At 49.7% G+C, this 23171-nt stretch overlaps 1 protein-coding gene across 3 annotated transcripts in view; it reads left to right on the top strand.

The window, feature by feature from the left end:
- LOC137531563 (copine-8-like) overlaps window positions 1–23171 on the top strand; it is a 333786-nt gene that overhangs the window by 114689 nt on the left and 195926 nt on the right. For all 3 annotated transcript variants that reach the window (XM_068251482.1, XM_068251484.1, XM_068251483.1), the window contains one exon: window positions 22116–22219. In XM_068251482.1, coding sequence (XP_068107583.1) covers window positions 22116–22219 — 104 coding nt within the window. The remainder of the gene's footprint in view (window positions 1–22115; window positions 22220–23171) is intronic.

Below are 23171 nucleotides of genomic sequence, written 5' to 3'. Positions count from 1 at the left end.
CCTGTAGGACAGAGGGATGCTCAACTGTGTACTCACCATTTCTCCAGCTATAAACCAAGATTTTATATTTGGGCCAAAATGTCTTGGTTTCAATACAGGGCCGTGTTTACTATAAAGCACTGTAGGCTCGTGCCTACAGGCGCCTGATGATGGAAAGGCAGCTCACCCCCCCCCCTCCTCAAGTGCCTCCCTCCTTCTCTATGCAGAGTCCCAACTGGAGTGAATAAGTGGTTACTCCCCCAGCTCTCGGCATTTCACTGACAAGATCTTCCTTCAGTCAGGGGCACCTCTAGCTACTTAATACCGAACGTACCTCTAGCTACTTAATACCGAACGTACCTCTAGCTACTTAATACCGAACGTACCTCTAGCTACTTAATACCGAACGTACCTCTAGCTACTTAATGTTAAGGGACACCTGTGGCTACCTACCGGGCAGGGAAAGTAAGGGAAAAGTGACAGCTGGACCAGCCAGCACACTTGTGGTTCGGCAGGGGTTTGTAGGTTCGTGGAGCGCAAAGTGTAGGGTGCCAGAACATCTGTGCCTTTGATGTAGATTTGGGCCTGTTTCCATGCGAGTATACAGCATGTGTCAGTGCACATTGCGTCTCGGCGTCTGTGTGCATTGCGTCTGGGTGTCGGTGCGCATTGCGCCTGGGTGTTGGTGCGGATTGCGTCTGGGTGTCGGTGCGCATTACATCTGGGTGTCGGTGAGCATTGCGTCTGGGCGTCGGTGCGCATTGCGTCTGGGCGTCGGTGCGCATTGCGTCTGGCCGTCGGTGCGGATTGCGTCTGGGCATCGGTGCACATTATGTCTGGGTGTCGGTGCGCATTGCGTCTGGGCGTCGGTGCGCATTTCGTCTGGGCGTCGGTGCGCATTTCGTCTGGGCGTCGGTGCGCATTGCGTCTGGTTGTTGGTGTGCATTGCGTCTGGGTATCGGTGCACATTGCGTCTGTGTGTCGGTGTACATTGCGTCTGGGCGTCGGTGTACATTGCCTCTGGGCGTCGGTGTACATTGTGTCTGGGCGTCGGTGTACATTGCGTCTGGGTGCCTGTGTACATTGCGTCTGGGTGTCGGTGCACATTGCGTCTGGGCGTCGGTGTACATTGCGTCTGGGCGTAGGTGTACATTGCGTCTGGGCGTTAGTGTACATTGCGTCTGACTGTTAGTGTACATTGCATCTGGGCGTCAGTGCACATTGTGTCTGGCGCAATGTCTGGGCGTCGGTGCACATTGCGTCTGGGCATCAGTGCACATTGCATCTGGGCGTCGGTGTACATTGCGTCTGGGTGTCAGTGCACATTGTGTCTGGGTGTCGGTGTACATTGCATCTGGGTGTCAGTGTACATTGCGTCTGGGTGTCGGTGTACATTGTGTCTGGGTGTCGGTGTACATTGCATCTGGGTGTCAGTGCACATTGTGTCTGGGTGTCGGTGTACATTGCATCTGGGTGTCAGTGCACATTGCGTCTGGCCGTTAGTGTACATTGCGTCTGGGTGTAATGTCTGGGTGTTGGTGCACATTGCATCTAAGCGTCAGTGCACATTGCATCTGGGCGTCAGTGCACATTGCATCTGGGCGTCGGTGTACATTGCGTCTGGGTGTCAGTGCACATTGTGTCTTGCTTGCAGCTCTGTGGTTGATCAGTCAGTACATTTGCAGCCAGTTCTGCAGAACGTCTGCCAGAGATTCTCAGTGACATTTCTCTGCCATTAGGCATTAGTTATTGCACCTAGCAGCGAAGCTCTCCAGACTGGCTGATAATATCTACTAATGAACTTGAGCTGCTGATATGCAAATCAGCACCAACCAAATGAGCTCAGCATCTTCTGGGAAATCTCGCCACGGTCGCAACAGCCGGATGAACTAATTGAAGCATTCCATATCCTTGTTCCAGACGACCGGACTTGATTAATTAAACCCCACCCCTTTGCTGTGGATCTTTCCTTTTGTAAAGAGTAAGTTTACATTGCAGTAATTGGATGGGACACCATCCAAAACTTTTTTTGTTTTGTTTCTTGTTACTTTGGATAAAAAAAAGCAGCGGAGTAGAACCAATTTTTTTTAATTGATGTGTGTGTGTGTCCACTGCCACTTTGGCTGGAACAGAACAGTACCACTTTGACAGCTCCCAACTGTCCCTCTTTGGGAACCAAATCTCTCTATCCCCCTTACTTCCTCATATTTTCGTCTTTCAGGACCAATGTAAAGATCTATGTGCATATTTATATTTTTCTAGCGGTGTGGTGGCGAAGTGTCAGTGTCAGTCTATTGCAGGCCAATGCTTCTACTCGCACTGACTTCGTGCTGTTGTGTCACACGCTATTGGCCCTCCTTCCCCCTCCATTGCAGCAGAAAGCATCACAAGCCTGTAGGCCCAAGCTGTCAACGATGAGATCAAGCCCTGATCCCTACCTCTCCTGATGCCTAACCCTAAGGCCCCCCCGGTGGTGCCTAACCCTAAGGCCTCCCCCCAGTGGTGCCTAACCCTAAGGCCCCCCCGGTGGTGCTTAACCCTAAAACCCCCCTGGTGGTTTCTATCCCTTATGCTGGGTACACACCTTACGATTTTCCGTACGATAGATGCATCCGATTGATAAATTCCCTCATGAGCAATATTACTCCCGATCAGGGCAGCCATCAGGGGGGGACAACTGACACTGCAGTGAGGGGCCCAGGGCTTCTGGGGTAACCCAGGGGCATAAAAGAGGCACAGGGGGAACAAAGGCGGACAAAAGTGGCACAGGGAGAAAAGAGATGTGATGGGAACATGAGGTCACACAGAGCACAGAGGTCACACAGAGGACAGAGGTCACACAGAGGGACACAAAAGAGGCACAAACTGAGGTGAGACACAGGGGGACAAAAGAGGCACAGGAAGAAAAGAGGGGGGCAAAAGAGAACGGAGAAAGGATAAGAATGGACCTACAAGTCCCTATCTCATTTGTTAACCGGGGACTACCTGTATTTTGCTAGTATTTGGCTCCACCCACAACATGCCTTGGTCACGCCCACTTTTTGCTGCATTACGCTGTGCATACTGCTTTCTTCATTGTCGGAGCCATGCACGGGGGTGGGGTGACTAGTGAGTGGGCACAGCAACCAGTGTGTGGGCCCAGGGAGGGGCCCCAAAATTTCTGATGGTGGCCCTGCTCCCGATCGATTCTGCGCTCAATTTCTCATAGAAGTGAATGGGAAAAAATAAGAAAAACGAGCGAAGATAAGAGAATCGAGCGCAGAATCGAGTGAAAAAAAACGATCGAGTGGGAAAATCGAGCGGAAAATCGTAACGTGTGTACCCAGCATAAGACTCCCCTGGTGGTTCCTAAGCCTAAATCCCCCCCCTCCCTTCTAAATGCCGAACTCTAAAACCCGCTTTCTCCGCTGCAAATAACATAAATACATAAGTGATACATTTCTAAGATAATACATTTCAAAACTATAATTTACGTAATTATAATTCTCAAAACGAATTTCAAAATGATCAAAAAAATAAGTTGAAACAAGTATTTACACAATGATAATTTGTCAAAACGAATTTCAAAATTATACTCTTGAAAACACTAATTCTCAAAATGAAAAATTTCAGTCGGATGGGCTAGGCACGCGCTATTTTTCGGGTGCCCAGATTTCTTCTTTGGCGCCAAATAGCCGATATTTTGCATTAGCGCCTATGGGGCACCCAAATGCATACATCAAATAAAGGGGCGGGGAAATAAGGGTGAACAGTAACAATGTTAGCAAAATAGTGTTACTAAAAAACGATATTTTACTATAAAAAACATAAAATATCAATAATAACCACTTAATGGTTTTAGTACAGTATATCTACTTCCCTAAAAACCTCATTTAAGCCTCGAGGGAGTAAATATACTTACTCCATCGAAATCGCCGCTGTGTGATCTCTTGCTTGCCCTTGCGTGCGATCTTGCACTTGCCGCCACTTGTTAGCACGGTTTCAATGATTGGGAATGCAGTTCCCATTCATTGTTTTAGGTTCCCGTGTCAATGATCGCAGCATTAATGTGATGCCTGCGGTCATTTGTAAATGCTGTATTTACCCTTACACTCATTGCTTCATGTTTTGCTTACTAAAAGCACGCGCAGGATGCTAATGAGCGAGGACATTTTGTGGCCAACAAACAAACCATAAAAAGTTACTTTATGGACTGAACTTTTTTAATATGTATGTCAAGAGGGTATATTACTGTTATTTTTAAAATTATGGGCTTATAAATAGTGAGGGAGGCAAAACTGAAAAAACGTACCTCTATTTACAAATAATATACTGTCGCCATACATTGTGATAGGGACTTAATTTAAGAGGTGTAATAACCGGGACAAATGGGCTAATAAAATACATGGGTTTTAATTATGGAGGCATGTATTACTTTCAAACTATAATGTCTGAAAACTAAGAAATAATGAATTTTTTTTCAATTTTTTTCTTAATATTCCCATTAAAATGCATTTAGAAAAAAAATAATTCTTAGCATAATGCACCAACCAAAGAAAGCCTAATTGGTGGCGAAAAAAATCAAGATATAGATCATTTTTGTTGTGATAAGTAGTGATAAAGCACTGAAATGTGAGAATTGCTCAGATGCATAATGTGAAAATACTTTCACACAGAACACCCCCCCCCCCCACACACACACACACCCACACACACTACCTGCCTAATGCCTAAAAAAACTACCCCCACCTTCACAAACTACCTACCTAGTGCCTAAAAATAACCCCACAGCCACACAAACTACCAATCTAATTCCTAAAACAACCCCCCCACTCACACACACTACCTGCCTAATGCCTACAAACTAACCCCGCCTGCATAAACCACCTAACTAATCCCTTACAGGGAACCCGAGGGAAGAGGGATATGGAGGCTGCCATATTTAATTGTTTTTAAACAATACCAGTTCCCTGGCAGTCCTTCTGATCCAGTGTTTGTAATACGTTTAACCGTAGACCCCGAACAAGCATGCTGCAGATCAGGTTCTTTGACTCAGGTTATACAGGATAAGCCATGTGCTTGTTCCAGGGTTTAGACTCTACATCTGCCAGAAGATGAGCAGGGCTGCCGGGCAACTGGGATTGTTTACAAAGAAATAAATATGACAGCCTCCATATCCTACTCACTTCGGGTTTCTTTTAAAATAATGCCCCACCCACAGAAACGTAAATATGCAGCGCAGAATAGCGGCATTTGGGTGCTCGCAATGCCAGATATATAGCAGGGGCTGTATCAGTGCCCACTATATATATCAGACTCCCAAATTTCCGATCTGGCACCCAAAGATCGCTATTTTGTATTGGCACCTATAGCAGTGCCCATTCAGTCCACTTGCCGCATGCGCCCCTTCTTCCTGCTCCGCCCCCAAATAGTCCATTAGCCCCGAGCCCCCAGATTTCCAGATCACGCTGCAGGCATCAAGGAACGGTTCTTCTGCGATAGAGACGGCCGCATGTAAATAAGCCTATCAGTATTTCTGCAGGACTGGCGCACTCAGCTGCTTGCCGTCCTCCTTGCCATCTGCTCCGGAGTAATCTGCCTGTTCCGTAACTAGAATCCCCCATCTTTCCCCAGCGAGGGTCCGATGACGGGCGCCTGCCACACTTCTGTTTTTTGGACAGGATTCCCTTCCTTCTGGGATTCCCTTTCATGTTAGTACGGCGAACAGATTTAAAGCAAAGACAGCGAGAACGTTTGGACAGATCGAGGGAGTCGGTTATATCTGGCCGGTGTCTCGCAGCACCTGCTCAGTCTTTGATTAGTCATTTGTTTTGGTAGTAGGCAAGCTAAGAATACTTTGTTGTTCTTCCTGCATAATTACAGAGCCTGGAGACTAAATACTTTTCAATAATGATTTAAAGCTAAACTCCATCGTATCAGCTTGTGAAAAAATAATACAACCTTCATTTAGACACAGTGTGAATGTAAAGAAATACTCTAACAGCTTCAGTAATGCTGTGAAAGCGGGACTCCCATGATGCACTGCATCTATACAAGGGGGCTTTCCAGCAGGCCAGTGGGAGGGGGATGTGGTGGCTTCATCATATTATTATTTAGCTCCACCAACATATGGGGAGATTTGGTGCAGGGTTGATATAAGAAATCTATAAAAAATAAAGTTGGCAACACCAAAAGCCAGAGCAGAATCATCCATAAGGCAACCTAGGCAAGTGCTTAGGGCATAGTGGGTGCCAAGGGGCCCAAATACTAGCTTCTCTGGCCCATCCCCCACCTCAGCTTACCAAAAGGATCAAAAAGAGCAGCCAATGTTACTTTGTTGCCTTGGGCCCAAATTAAAGAGGAACTGTAACCAAGGATTGAGCTTCATCCCAATCAATAGTTACTACCCCCTTTCCCACGAGGAATCTTATATATATATATATATATATATATATATATATATATATATATATATATATATATATATATATATATATATATATATATTTATTAAATAGATCACCTGTAAGGCTAATATTGTGGTGAAACCCCTCCCACAGTGTGATGTCATGACCATGTTCCTGACAGTTTGCTTTCTGTGAACCTTGTAGCATTGTTTCCAACTGCCAAGCAGGCAATATCTCCCTCTGTACATAGAACTCTCAGTAATGAACATTCGGTACAGATCACCTGGCAAGAACTAAAGATGTCACCACCAGTGATAAATGTCAGAATGTAAATTGAGGAGAGGAAGATTTTACAATGGGCAAACACTAAATAATCTATAAATGAATTGTAACGATCGGTGTAACACAGAGAGGGTCTGATTACCGGTGAACTGCAGTATCACCAAGAATGTATAATATACCCGATTATTGGTGATCTGCAGTATCACCGATAATCAGATATATACTCTAACCTCTGGACACCTGAGTAACGAGTGAGTGTTATGCAACAGTACTGCACAGAGGAATGTTCCTTCCGTAGGCCTAGACTCTCCCGGGGGAGGAGCAAGGCTGAGAGTAGGAAGGACAGAGTAGGAGTGACACCAGTGAGAGGATGTCACTCACAGATCTGGGAACTGCCTCTGACAGTAAGGTCAGTTCTCGAGGTCGGACAAGCCAGGTCGTTAACACACAGACAGATCAAGTACAGATTCAGGAGACAGGTGCACAATCCAGTGAACAGGCAGGGTTTGGCAACAGAGTATCAGAAGTAGCAAGGTACAGAATCAGGAGGCAAATACAGAGTCCAGGAACGAGCAGAGTTTGACGACAGGAGATCAGAAGTAGCAAGGTACAGAATCAGAGTTCAAAGGAATAGTCAGGCAGGCAGAAGGTCATAACAAATAATACAGTTCAAATTCCTAACGCTAACGTGTGAGATCCTTGATCATCAACACCTTTGGAAACTATGCTAGTACACAGATACAGACAAGGTCTGAGTGCTACCACGTAGTGATCGCAACGCCAGACACCAGAGGAATGCCCAGCACCCAATATATATACATCAGTGCTCTCCAGCACCTCCCTTAAGTGCTGGACCAATGAAAGTTGCTGCACTTGTCAGCTGACCGGCCTGGTCAGCTGACCTTCCTCTGACTGCCATAAAAGCCCTGCCTCTCTGCGCACGCACGCGTCCTCCTAAACCAGTGTGGACTATCAGTCCCAGCCACACCAGTCATGCGTTGTAATGTTGTAGCTGTATGGGATGCGGAATCCGCCGCCACGCTGTCTGAGCGTGCGGCGTTTCCTCCGCATCCCACCTTACTGAGAGAGGCAGGCCTATGTGTACAAACCGCTGCGTCAGACGCGGCGGTTTCTCCGCGTTCCGCTATGCCAGCCGCGGAAACAGCCGCCTCAGCAAAGTAAATGGTAAAAAAAAGAAAGGTAGTAAAAGGAAAGGCATTTACAAACCCTGGTTGCTGCCCAAGCAAGGAGGTGCCCAAAGAATATAAAGTATTCTATAACAGGTTAAAAAGTGTTGGCTTATCCTTCAAGCTTGACAAATTTGACCAGTAGGCATACTTGAATAAATTATGTTAAAGAATCTGCTGATTGGTCAAATTTGTCAAAGTTGAAGGTAAGCCAACAATAACTTTTTAAAGCAGACCTAAACTCTTGCACAGGAGACAACGAAAGCGCAGAGAAATCCACCCTGTGTGTATTTAGAGAGAACAACCTGTCTAATGCTATGCCCACATTATGAGATTTTCTGGCAGATTTTCAGATCAATCAATTCCATCATGTCCGATTTGACGTGTGACCGATTTCCGATTGTTTTTCGGTCAGTTTTCAAGTGTTTTACCTTCACGTCTATCGGAAAACAATCAGAAATCAGATCGGAAATGTTGGAAATAGTCAATCTGACAGTAAATCTGCCAGAAAATCTCATACTGTGTACCTAGCATGATTTTCCCTTATCTGCAAGTAATCACAAGATTAATTTGAGCTGTCAGCTCTGTCTGAACTGTGGCAAAGTGTGCCAAGTTGTATGCTAATAGGTCAACACAGGAGGTTAACCCTTTCTATGCTCCCATGAAACCAGGAAGTAGACACTGCGGATTTATTGTAGTAGTTCTGTAAGCTGTAACAAATAAATGTTTTTCTTTAACTGGCTCGGGACCGCGGTAGGAAGAATCTACGCCGCATCTAGGGCTCTCTAACTCTGATGGGGTGTAGATTCTATGCCGCGGCTTTCCGCAGTCCCAAGCATGTGACTTACTCCTATCGTTAAGGGGCCAGTTTCATTGGCTCCTTACCAGGTGATCCCTGTGAGCCAATCACAGCGATCACAGAATGGCCACGTCAAAACAAGTCTCTGGTCCTTAATGCGGACCTGAACTCAGAACTTCCGCTCTGCTATAAAAGATAAGCAACAGCATAATAACCTTTAAAGAAAAACATTTATTTGTGCGTCTACTTCCTACTTTCATGGAAGCATACATAGGGTTAACAAATGAGCTGCTCCGCCGACTTAGCCAGCTGACGCAGCTGAGAGACCAAATTACAGTTATGATTAGTCACAGATGAGGTAGAATTAGACAGGCTAAACTCTTATTTTGAGGGGCCAGAGCCTTGCAGTCTGTAATGAGTTCATGGTTAATATGCTGTTGCTTATCTTTCAGAGCAGAGAGTAACTTCTGGCTGGGCTTCTGTCTGTTCTTATTCATTCTTATATATTCTTTGGCTGCTTCCTACTACCGGTTTCGCTTTGAATTTGGTCACTACTGGCACTGTTTACATGACCTGATAAAGGGATTTGGGCTCCTTGTCCTTGTCCTGGGGCTCCGTAAGATTTTGCTCTTGGCAAATAGTTGAATGTGAGATCATACTTAAGAGGTAAGCCAAAACCTGCCTCTATGTTTTTTTCAAACATCTCTTCAAAAGATTCTATTTATTCTGTGCGCCTCCTAGTTATTGACATCGTCAGATGCTACGTTTACCGCGCCAGTTTGGCCGTAAGGATGAGGCTAGGAGAAGCGGTAAACAGAGGTGCTGCAGGCTGCACAGAGCGTGGCTGGCATTACTGATAGCTGAGCGAGACACATTAACCTCTATCCTGATTCGGGGGAACTCCGGACTGCTGGAAAGTAATAATTGTATAAAATGCAGGAATAATGTATAGTACATTAATACTAGTGAGAGAAAGAGAGAAGGAGGAAGGGGGAGTGAGGAATGTATAGTTTTCCTGGACGCCCGGAATAAGGACCCAGCCAATCAGACTCTCATCCTGCTGCAGTAATCGACACTCACCACCTACGCCAGCCGCTCAGATACTGCCTGCTGCACTCCCCACCAGTGGCATCGCTTACACGCGGGAGACTGGCCCTGCGCCAGCAGCACATATACTGCCTGCTGCACTCCCCACCAGTGGCACCGCTCACACGCGGGAGACTGGCCCTGCGCCAGCAGCACACATACTGCCTGCTGCACTCCCCACCAGTGGCATCGCTTTCACGCGGGAAACTGGCCCTGCGCCAGCAGCACACATACTGCCTGCTGCACTCCCCACCAGTGGCATCGCTTACACGCGGGAGACTGGCCCTGCGCCAGCAGCACACACACTGCCTGCTGCACTCCCCACCAGTGGCATCGCTTACACGCGGGAGACTGGCCCTGCGCCAGCAGCACACATACTGCCTGCTGCACTCCCCACCAGTGGCATCGCTTTCACGCGGGAAACTGGCCCTGCGCCAGCAGCACACATACTGCCTGCTGCACTCCCCACCAGTGGCATCGCTTACACGCGGGAGACTGGCCCTGCGCCAGCAGCACACACACTGCCTGCTGCACTCCCCACCAGTGGCATCGCTTACACGCGGGAGACTGGCCCTGCACCAGCAGCACACATACTGCCTGCTGCACTCCCCACCAGTGGCATCGCTTACACGCGGGAGACTGGCCCTGCGCCAGCAGCACACATACTGCCTGCTGCACTCCCCACCAGTGGCATCGCTTACACGCGGGAGACTGGCCCTGCGCCAGCAGCACATATACTGCCTGCTGCACTCCCCACCAGTGGCATCGCTTTCACGCGGGAAACTGGCCCTGCGCCAGCAGCACACATACTGCCTGCTGCACTCCCCACCAGTGGCATCGCTTACACGCGGGAGACTGGCCCTGCGCCAGCAGCACACACACTGCCTGCTGCACTCCCCACCAGTGGCATCGCTTACACGCGGGAGACTGGCCCTGCACCAGCAGCACACATACTGCCTGCTGCACTCCCCACCAGTGGCATCGCTTACACGCGGGAGACTGGCCCTGCGCCAGCAGCACACATACTGCCTGCTGCACTCCCCACCAGTGGCATCGCTTACACGCGGGAGACTGGCCCTGCGCCAGCAGCACATATACTGCCTGCTGCACTCCCCACCAGTGATATCGCTTTCACGCGGGAAACTGGCCCTGCGCCAGCAGCACACATACTGCCTGCTGCACTCCCCACCAGTGGCATCGCTTACACGCAGGAGACTGGCCCTGCGCCAGCAGCACACACACTGCCTGCTGCACTACCTACCAGTGGCATCGCTTACACGCGGGAGACTGGCCCTGCGCCAGCCGCCCAGATACTGCCTGCTGCACTCCCCACCAGTGGCATCGCTTACACGCGGGAGACTGGCCCTGCACCAGCAGCACACATACTGCCTGCTGCACTCCCCACCAGTGGTATCACTCACATGCGGGAGACTGGCCCTGTGCCAGCAGCACACATACTGCCTGCTGCACTCCCCACCAGTGGCATCGCTTACACGCGGGAGACTGGCCCTGCACCAGCAGCACACATACTGCCTGCTGCACTCCCCACCAGTGGCATCGCTCACACGCGGGAGACTGGCACTGCGCCAGCCGCCCAAATACTGCCTGCTGCACTCCCCACCAGTGGCATCGCTTACACGCGGGAGACTGGCCCTGCACCAGCAGCACACATACTGCCTGCTGCACTCCCACCAGTGGTATCACTCACATGCGGGAGACTGGCCCTGTGCCAGCAGCACACATACTGCCTGCTGCACTCCCCACCAGTGGCACCGCTCACACACAGGAGACTGGCCCTGCGTCAGCAGCACACATACTGCCTGCTGCACTCCCCACCAGTGGCATCGCTTACACGCGGGAGACTGGCCCTGCACCAGCAGCACACATACTGCCTGCTGCACTCCCCACCAGTGGCATCGCTCACACGCGGGAGACTGGCACTGCGCCAGCCGCCCAGATACTGCCTGCTGCACTCCCCACCAGTGGCATCGCTTACACGCGGGAGACTGGCCCTGCACCAGCAGCACACATACTGCCTGCTGCACTCCCCACCAGTGGTATCACTCACACGCGGGAGACTGGCCCTGTGCCAGCAGCACACATACTGCCTGCTGCACTCCCCACCAGTGGCACCGCTCACACGCAGGAGACTGGCCCTGCGTCAGCAGCACACATACTGCCTGCTGCACTCCCCACCAGTGGCATCGCTAACACGCGGGAGACTGGCCCTGCGCCAGCAGCACTTATACTGCTGCTGCACTCCCCACCAGTGGCATTGCTTACACGCGGGATTTTGGCCGTGTGCCAGCCGCCCAGATACTGCCTGCTGCACTCACCCCCAGTGGCATCGCTTACACTCGGGAGACTGGCCCTGCGCCAGCAGCACACATACTGCCTGCTGCACTCCCCACCAGTGGCATCGCTCACACGCGGGAGACTGGCCCTGTGCCAGCAGCACACATATTGCTGCTGCACTCCCCACCAGTGGCATTGCTTACACGCGGGAGACTGGCCCTGTGCCAGCCGCCCAGATACTGCCTGCTGCACTCCCCACCAGTGGCATCGCTCACACGCGGGAGACTAGCCCTGCGCCAGCAGCACACATACTGCCTGCTGCACTCCCCACCACCAGTGGCATCGCTTACACACCGGAGACTGGCCCTGCGGCAGCAGCACACATACTGCCTGCTACACTCCCCACCAGTGGCATCGCTTACCCGCTGGAGACTGGCCCTGCGTCAGCAGCACACATACTGCCTGCTGCACTCCCCACCAGTGGCATCGTTTACACGGGGGAGACTGGCCCTGTGCCAGCCGCCCAGATACTGCCTGCTGCACTCCCCACCAGTGGCATCGCTCACACGCGGGAGACTGGCCCTGCGCCAACAGCACACATACTGCTGCTGCACTCCCCACCAGTGGCACCGCATACACGCAGGAGACTGGCCCTGCGTCAGCAGCACACATACTGCTGCTGCACTCCCCACCAGTGGCATCGCTTACACGCGGGAGACTGGCCCTGCGCTAGCAGCACACACACTGCCTGCTGCACTCCCCCCCCCCCCCCCCAGTGGCATCGCTTACGCGCTGGAGACTGGCCATGCGCCAGCAGCACACATACTGCCTGCTGCACTCCCCACCAGTGTCATCGCTCACACGCGGGAGACTGGCCCTGCGCCAGCAGCACACATACTGCTGCTGCACTCCCCACCAGTGTCATCGCTCACACGCGGGAGACTGGCCCTGCGCCAGCAGCACACACACTGCCTGCTGCACTCCCTCCCCCCCAGTGGCATCGCTTACACGCGGGAGACTGGCCCTGCGCCAGCAGCACACGCACTGCCTGCTGCACTCCCCACCAGTGTCATCGCTCACACGCGGGAGACTGGCCCTGCGCCAGCAGCACACATACTGCCTGCTGCACTCCCCACCAGTGGCATTGCTTACACGCGGGAGACTGGCCCTGTGCCAGCCGCCCAGATACTGCCTGCTGCACTCCCCACCAGTGGCATCGCTCACACGCGGGAAACTAGCCCTGCGCCAGCAGCACACATACTGCCTGCTGCACTCCCCACCACCAGTGGCATCGCTTACACACCGGAGACTGGCCCTGCGCCAGCAGCACACATACTGCCTGCTGCACTTCCCACCAGTGGCATCGCTTATCCGCTGGAGACTGGCCCTGTGTCAGCAGCACACATACTGCCTGCTGCACTCCCCACCAGTGGCATTGTTTACACGCGGGAGACTGGCCCTGTGCCAGCCGCCCAGATACTGCCTGCTGCACTCCCCACCAGTGGCATCGCTCACACGCTGGAGACTGGCCCTGCGCCAACAGCACACATACTGCTGCTGCACTCCCCACCAGTGGCACCGCTCACACGCGGGAGACTGGCCCTGCGTCAGCAGCACACATACTGCTGCTGCACTCCCCACCAGTGGCATCGCTTACACGCGGGAGACTGGCCCTGCACCAGCAGCACACACACTGCCTGCTGCACTCCCCCCCCCCCCCCCAGTGGCATCGCTTACCCGCTGGAGACTGGCCCTGCGCCAGCAGCACACACACTGCCTGCTGCACTCCCCCCCCCCCCAGTGGCATCGCTCACACGCGGGAGACTGGCCCTGCGCCAGCAGCACACATACTGCTGTTGCACTCCCCACCAGTGTTATCGCTCACACGCGGGAGACTGGCCCTGCGCCAGCAGCAGACATACTGCTGCTGCACTCCCCACCAGTGGCATTGCTTACACGCGGGGGACTGGCCCTGTGCCAGCCGCCCAGATACTGCCTGCTGCACTCCCCACCAGTGGCATCGCTTACACGTGGGAGACTGGCCCTGCGCCAGCAGCACACATACTGCCTGCTGCACTCCCCACCAGTGGCACCACTCACACGCAGGAAACTGGCCCTGCGTCAGCAGCACACATACTGCTGCTGCACTCCCCACCAGTGGCATCGCTTACATGTGGGAGACTGGCCCTGCACCAGCAGCACATATACTGCCTGCTGCACTCCCCACCAGTGGCATCGCTTACCCGCTGGAGACTGGCCCTGCGTCAGCAGCACACATACTGCCTGCTGCACTCCCCACCAGTGGCATCGTTTACACGCGGGAGACTGGCCCTGTGCCAGCCGCCCAAATACTGCCTGCTGCACTCCCCACCAGTGGCATCACTCACACACGGGTGATTGGCCCTGCGCCAGCAGCACACATACTGCCTGCTGCACTCCCCACCAGTGGCATCGCTTACACGCGGGAGACTGGCCCTGCGCCAGCAGCACACATACTGCCTGCTGCACTCCCCACCAGTGGCATCGCTCACACGCGGGAGACTGGCCCTGCGCCAGCAGCACACATACTGCCTGCTGCACTACCCACCAGTGGCATTGCTTACATGTGGGAGACTGGCCCTGCGCCAGCAGCACACATACTGCCTGCTGCACTCCCCACCAGTGGTATCACTCACACGCGGGAGACTGGCCCTGCGCCAGCAGCACACATACTGCCTGCTGCACTCCCCACCAGTGGCATCGCTTTCACGTGGGAGACTGGCCCTGCGTCAGCAGCACACATACTGCCTGCTGCATTATTGAGGGCATGAATTAAGCGCCGGGTTTTCATATCATCATAGCTGCGACAGTGATGAACTTACGCAATATTAGGGAGTGTCCAGATGGCATGCCCTTTTTTTTTCATGAGAGCTTAAAGCTCAACTCCAGGCTCAGATGGAGGCATTCAGTGGCTGGGTACATATAGCGCTGTTGCTGCTTGTGCTGGGTGCACAGGAGTTGCTGATAGTAAAAATATGGGTCATTTAAATCACCCATATTTTACTATAGACAAACCCAGCGGCCATTCTTACTTGAACCCTCTGCACCTAATGCCTAAAGCTAATCCCACCTCCTAGTGCCTAAACCGCCAAGCCACAAATGCATAATACTACGGCATTACTGCCTAAAACAACCAACATCCCACCTAATGCCTCAAATTAATCCCTATTCTTAGTGCCTAAAACTAATCCCCCCTCCTAGTGCCTAAATCTCCCCCACCTATTGCCTAAAATGAATCCCCCATCCTAGTGCCTAACACAACCAACCCCCCACCCAGGCTCGGATTTACATCACAGGAGCCTATAAGCACAGATGTTCTGGCACCATAGACTTTGCTATCCATGAACCTACAAACCTCAGCTAAACCGCACCGCAAGTGTGTTGGCTGCCCCAGCTATCACTTCTCCCTTACTTCCCTTGCCCGTCACAGGTAGCTATAGGTGTCCCTTAGTATTAGAGCCAGAGGTACCCTCAGTATTAAGTAACTATTGGTGCCCCTGACTGAAGGGAGATCTCATCAGTGGAATGCCGAGAGCTGGGTGAGTAAGCTCTAATTTACGCTCCGTTCGGGACTCTGCATAGGAAAGGAGGGAGGCACTGGGGGAGGGGAGGGAGCCGCCTTTCCATCATCAGGCGCCTGTAGGCACAAGCCTACAGTGCCCTATGGTAAATCTGGCTTGCCTCCACCTAATACCTAAAACGAATCCCTCTTCCTAGTACCTCCAACAACCAACCTCCCACCTAATGCCTAACACTAATCCCTCCTCCTAGTGCCTAAAACAACCAACCCTCCACCTAATGCCTAAAACTAATCCCTCTTGCTATTACCTAAAACACACACACAATTGCTCACTCCCAGCTCTAGCAATTTCCTACCTTTATCAGGTCAGCAGGCGCCAGTCAGCCAATCAGGTGCACACCCTTTGCCTGCCTTACCAAATCTAATTTAGCAGGAATTGCATAAATTAGGCAGCATTGGGAGGCTTCGGTTGGACGTAATCGCCCCATGCAGACATCCTTCCCACAGGGGTCCCTCCCAGAGAGGTAGGTTTAGAATAGGGTACACATATCACCGCAGGAATTGCATAAATTAGGCAGCATTCAGGTGGGAGGCTTCGGTTGGATGTAATCGCTAGCAGGACCGCCCCATGCAGGCATCCCTCCCACAGGCTGTATTTGTGGTTTTAAATTCTTTTTTTGCAGCCTGTGGGAGGGATGCCTGCATGGTAGAGTTGAGCTGAAATTTTCGTAATTTCGCATTACTATAATTACGCATGCGAAATTTGCGATTACGATGCGAAATTAGCGTAGCGAAATTGCCATTAAAACCGTAATTGAAAATACCGTAAGCGTAGTTTTCAACGCGAAATTTCGCGTTTCGTTCATGCCGTAATTTCGCATTAAACGCTACCTTAATTTCGCGTTAAACCGTAACGCTCTGTATAATATAAAAAAGCCGCCGACTTTAAGGGTTAATAGCAAAGCCCCCTTAAATGCTAAGAGCCTCAAATTTGGAGAATATATTAAGGAGATCAGGAGGAATAAGAGGAAAAAATTTTTTTTTCAAAAAGACCTTATAGTTTTTGAGAAAATCGATGTTAAAGTTTCAAAGGAAAAATGTAAACATTTAAAAACCCGCCGACTTTAACGGTTAATAGCAAAGCCTGCTTAAAGTTTAGGAACACCAAATTCCCAGGGTATATTAAGGGGATCAGTGGGAATAAGAGGAAAAAATTTTTTTCAAAAAGACCTTATAGTTTTTGAGAAAATCGATTTTTAAGTTTCAAGGGCGAAAATGTCTTTTAAATGTGGAAAATGTCAGTTTTTTTTGCACAGGTAACAATAGTGTATTATTTTCATAGATTCCCCCAAGTGGGAAGAGTTTTACTTACTTCGTTCTGAGTGTGGGAAATATAAAAAAAAAACGACGTGGGGTCCCCCCTCCCAGACCTCTTTAACCCCTTGTCCCCCATGCAGGCTGGGATAGCCAGAATGCGGAGCACCGGCCGCGTGGGGCTCCGCACCCTGACTATACCAGCCCGCATGGTCCATGGATTGGGGGGTCTCGGAAGGGGAGGGGCAGCCAAGCTTTCCCCTCCCCCTCCGAGCCCTTGTCCAATCCAAGGACAAGGGGCTCTTCTCCACCTCCGATGGGCGGTGGAGGTGGAGGCCGCGATTTCCTGGGGGGGAGGTTCATGGTGGAATCTGGGAGTCCCCTTTAAAAAGGGGTCCCCCAGATGCCCACCCCCCCTCCCAGGAGAAATGAGTATAGAGGTACTTGTACCCCATACCCATTTCCTTTAAGAGTTAAAGTAAATAAACACACAGACACTTAGAAAAAGTATTTTAATTGAACAAAAAACATAACCACGAAAAAAGTCCTTTAATATTCTTAATTAACCATTAATACTTACCTGTCCCTTTAAATAAATGATCCCTCGCAATATCCTCGGAAATGTTCTATCAGTTACAATGTAACAAAGTTATTACAATGTATCAACTTTGTTACATTGTAACTACGCCGCACCCGACGCCACTCGCCGCTCAGCCGCCGCATACGCGTCCGTGCAGGACGCTAAGTCCCCGCAGCTCCCGCTGTCCACCCCGCCCACATCTGTCACCCACATGTCACCCACATGTGGGTGACATGTGGGTGACATGTGGGAGAGGCGGGGAGGGCAGCGGAGCCGGCGGGGACTTAGCGTCCTGCACGGACCCGACAGAGCTCTGAGCTATAGCTCAGAGCTCTCTAAAGCATCTTTGTATTTGGGCTCCAAGGAGCCCCATTGGTCCTTAGCAGACCAATGGGGTTCCTTCAAATCAGAAGGAACCCCATTGGTCTGCTAAGGACCAATGGGGCTCCTTGGAGCCCAAATACAAAGATGCTTAGAGAGCTCTGAGCTATAGCTCAGAGCTCTGTCGGGTCCTGCAGCGCAGACGCGGTGGCGGCGCGGCGGTGAGTGACGTCGGGTGCGGCGTAGTTACAATGTAACAAAGTTGATACATTGTAATAACTTTGTTACATTGTAACTGATAGAACATTTCCGAGGATATTGCGAGGGATCATTTATTTAAAGGGACAGGTAAGTATTAATGGTTAATTAAGAATATTAAAGGACTTTTTTCGTGGTTATGTTTTTTGTTCAATTAAAATACTTTTTCTAAGTGTCTGTGTGTTTATTTACTTTAACTCTTAAAGGAAATGGGTATGGGGTACAAGTACCTCTATACTCATTTCTCCTGGGAGGGGGGGTGGGCATCTGGGGGACCCCTTTTTAAAGGGGACTCCCAGATTCCACCATGAACCTCCCCCCCAGGAAATCGCGGCCTCCACCTCCACCGCCCATCGGAGGTGGAGAAGAGCCCCTTGTCCTTGGATTGGACAAGGGCTCGGAGGGGGAGGGGAAAGCTTGGCTGCCCCTCCCCTTCCGAGACCCCCCAATCCATGGACCATGCGGGCTGGTATAGTCAGGGTGCGGAGCCCCACGCGGCCGGTGCTCCGCATTCTGGCTATCCCAGCCTGCATGGGGGACAAGGGGTTAAAGAGGTCTGGGAGGGGGGACCCCACGTCGTTTTTTTTTTATATTTCCCACACTCAGAACGAAGTAAGTAAAACTCTTCCCACTTGGGGGAATCTATGAAAATAATACACTATTGTTACCTGTGCAAAAAAAACTGACATTTTCCACATTTAAAAGACATTTTCGCCCTTGAAACTTAAAAATCGATTTTCTCAAAAACTATAAGGTCTTTTTGAAAAAAAAAATTTTCCTCTTATTCCCACTGATCCCCTTAATATACCCTGGGAATTTGGTGTTCCTAAACTTTAAGCAGGCTTTGCTATTAACCGTTAAAGTCGGAGGGTTTTTAAATGTTTACATTTTTCCTTTGAAACTTTAACATCGATTTTCTCAAAAACTATAAGGTCTTTTTGAAAAAAAATTTTTTCCTCTTATTCCTCCTGATCTCCTTAATATATTCTCCAAATTTGAGGCTCTTAACATTTAAGGGGGCTTTGCTATTAACCCTTAAAGTCGGCGGCTTTTTTATATTATACGGAGCGTTACGGTTTAATGCGAAATTACGGTAGCGTTTAATGCGAAATTACGGCATGATACGACTGTAATGCGAAAATTACGCGAAAATTACGCTTACGCGAAATTTCGCGAAATCCTTCTTCATTACGATTATGTACTTACGGCCATAATCGTAATTACACTAATTACGCGAAATTTCGCAAAATCGTAATTAGGTCATTACGCTCATCTCTACTGCATGGGGCGGTCCTGCTAGCGATTACATCCAACTGAAGCCTCCCACCTGAATGCTGCCTAATTTATGCAATTCCTGCTGCGGTATGTGTGCCCTGTTCTAAACCTACCTCTCTGCATCTTATTGGTGGCTAATTGGAGGTAACAGCTGCTGAGTTTGGGACTGCCGTTCGGTCCATAGGGCTGCCTCATCAGAATCCATAACTACAAATCATGGGGCCCCCCAGCATCCCTGCTCCCTACACAGTTTTTTGACAGTTGGACAGAGCAACCGCCATTCACTAAGTGCTTTTGAAAATAAATAAATCCCTGAGAATCCCCTATAAAGAGATGGACTAGTCCAAAACTTGTCGCTTCTGTCAGATATCTACTACCTGCTACTGTAAGTGACAGCTACATAAGAGAAAAGTCATTTATGGCTCATTTTACTCTGGAAAAAAATGTACTTCTAATTTGTATATGTTTGCACATATTTTAAATTTTACAATTTTTCGCCATAGTGCCCCTTTAAAGGGAATGTCCAAGCAAAATAAAAAAAATGAGTTTCACTTACCTGGGGCTTCTACCAGCCCCATGCAGCCATCCTGTGCCCTCATAGTCACTCACTGCTGCTCCAGTCCCCCCCAGTAATGCGTAAAATGTATGTGTTAATGTTCCTGCACTAGCGGGAATGCGTAAAAATGTACGCAATGCGGCCCGCCGACTACCAGCGGAGGACTGGAGCAGCAGTCAGTGACTACGAGGGCACAGGATGGCTGCATGGGGCTGGTAGAAGCCCCAGGTAAGTGAAACTCATTTTTTTATTTTGCTTGAACCTTCCCTTTAACATATGGCATTTGCTTATCTGCGCCCTTCCTTTCTAATTTAAAACTTGTGCTTAGCAGACTTGAGAACACATATTTTCTTTATCGGTTCTTTACATTGACCCCAGATACCTCCCAGAGATTGACGGATGTGGAATAACTCCGCCTTTCTAATCCCGAAGACCTCTATAAACTTGAACTTGAGTGAAAAGAGTCTGACTAGGCAGTTCTCTCTGTAGAAACTAATATACTGTGTATTTCAACAATTTATCTGAGGCTTAACAAATAATGAGGCACTTTAACCTTCACAATACTCTTTACTAGGCCTTTTTTTCCGAAGCACGATAGTCCCCCTCCTCGTAGTCAAGACCCTTCATCCTCCTCTTCTAAGGCCTGAGATGTCCGGGAAATTGCGAGTACAGGAGGCGGTTTCTCAACCGAAGGATGAGGCACATTTTTCAGTAATTCAGAATGAAAGGATCAAAAGGTTGTCTGCATTATAGGCTTCATTGAGTCCATTAAAATTATCATCGTAAATGTGGATCTAGAACCGTTTAATGCATCTCGGCAACTATGGCAAAGGGTTTTAACCTGGAGAGCTGCATAACTTGTGGCCACATTTAGAGCGTCTCTTGGAACTGGGTCAAACACTAACTCAGTACCAGACTGGTTGGAGTGGATTGGATGGGAGATTATTCACATCTAAGATTTGAACCCAACCTTGGAAACAATTGTGGATACTCTTAAAGGGAACCAAGCACCACTCTTTTTCCCTGGTTTCTAACAGCAATAGGGGCTGCCATGTTCCCCCGTCCCCTTCTAGCTGCCCATTACTTAATCCAGGGGAAGGTATGAAGATAACATCTGTGACTTCTCTAAAGCACAGTGTAAAATCGTCCCACCCCCCGCTGATGAAAGCTTTTTGTTTTCTCTCTGCTAATGTGTGCAGTAAAATAATTACATCAGTCCTCGTCTGCCTAAAACTTCTGCTGGTCAGGCGGGCCTCGGAAATAGGGTAATAAAACCCTCTGCTAAACTCTTAAAAGTAAAAAGAAGAGGTAAAATCTAAGGGTTTTTTTTATTAATGAGCCACATTGGTGGCATGCATATTAAATGTGCTATTGAGATACCTGGGACTCTTGAAATGGTGCCCATACATATGCTAGATGGATGCCGCCCGATGGGGACAGGGACCTGATCCCCGGGCGATATTGCTGGGTCAAGACTGTACAGACGCGTAGATAGCCTGAAGGCTACCATCGTGTTCTGTTGCAATGTGTGGGTGGGAAGGGTGATGGGCAGAGGGCCGATGGACCGGTACAGTTGTGACATCACATGGTGGGTGGAGAGAACAAAACTGTCCGCCACTGTACAACTTTCAGGTTAGTGTAAGGTAAATTTAGATCATTTTATAGGTTAGGACGTGGTTCCCCAGCCCCGTTTCTAGGGGCAGGCAAGGCAGGTGTCCGCCTGGGGCGCAGTGAGGTAGAGGGGCGCAGTGATGGAGAGGGTAGAAGCGGGCACACTGGGATTCCTTCCTCTGCCTCCTCACCCCCTCCATTGCAGAAATGTATGACAGCAGGAAGCGGTCGTAGTAAAAACTCGTCTGCAGTTCTGGGGGGGGGGGGCTCAGTGTAAAGCTTGCACTGGGGCCCATTGCTCCTTAGTTACACCATTGTTCACAAGCAATGTGAGACAGAGAAGTAGCACACTGTTAACCAACATACAACATGTCACAAGGTTATACAAGCAAACGGGGTCTAAGATACATGATCATGCAATTTTTTGGCAATTCAAGTCCACGTTCCAAGTAAGTCCATGGCGAGGGTGTCATTGGTGGGGTCGCAAGATCAAAGGCTTACAGTTCAATGGTATGGCTTTACTTCTATATACACTAGTTAGTATACTCGTTATTATATAGTATTTGCATGTACACTACATGTCCCGTCCTGATCACTAAGTGCCATATTTTCTGTTTATTTCTTCAGTTCGGTCGGACAGAAGTCATCGACAACACGCTCAACCCAGACTTTGTCCGGAAGTTTGTGCTGGACTACTTCTTTGAAGAGAAGCAGAATATGAGGTTTGACGTGTAAGTGTGTGACGCACAGCTAACACTCTAATGTTTACGGATCTGCAAAGTACAGGGTGGTCTAAGCATGGCCATACAGGATTCCATTTTCTAGGGGTTTTTTTTTTCCCAGAAATCTGATCAACTTTTCTGTTTGAGTTAATAATTTGAAAGTCTAATCAATATACCATACACTTACGATCTTTTTCCAAAAATATCTAACAAACGATCATTGAAATGAAATGTCGGTTTTTATCTTTTTCTATCTGATTTTTCCAACTCATCCAATCAGATTTTTATTAAAATAAAAACTGAAAAAAACGTTTCAAATTTGTATATAGTCGATTGTTTTTATATAAAAAAATAGGTGAAATCGATCTATTTGACTGTATTGTGTATGGCCATCTTCAAGCTGCCTACTAATGGTACAATTTTGATTGTACAATCTTACTACTTTTAATACGAGGGACTACTGAACCTCTTAATGACCACAGGCTTAAACCCCCCTAGTGGCCAGGCAATTTTTTACTAATTAGGCCACTGCAGCTTTAAGGATTCGCTGCAGGGCCACACAACTCAGCACACAAGTGATCCCACCGCCTTTTCTGCCCACCAACAGAGCTTTCTGTTGGTGGGCTGTGATCGCTCCCAGGATGTTTATTTTTTAATAAATATTTATTTCCTTTTTTAACAATTTTTTTTTCTATCCCTCCCACCGCCAGCCAATCAGCGCGATCGGCTGTCATAGGCTTCAGCCTAAAACAGCGGATCGCTTCCCTGCCTCTAGAGGGGACAGCCGTGTCACATGGCTATGCCCAGTTTGGCGCTGCCGTAGATCGCAGTCAGGGCCGGCCCGCTCATGAGGTAGGGTGAAACATTTGCCTTAGGCGGCAGATCTGGGGGGACGGCACCCGCCTGTCCTTGGATGCTGGGTGCCACCCGCCGAGCTGGAGGGGTAGCTGACAGAAAGGGG

The sequence above is a fragment of the Hyperolius riggenbachi genome, chromosome 9 (assembly GCF_040937935.1).
Source record: "Hyperolius riggenbachi isolate aHypRig1 chromosome 9, aHypRig1.pri, whole genome shotgun sequence".
Classification (NCBI taxonomy): Eukaryota; Metazoa; Chordata; class Amphibia; order Anura; family Hyperoliidae; genus Hyperolius; species Hyperolius riggenbachi.
This window is presented reverse-complemented; position numbering and strand designations above follow the sequence as displayed.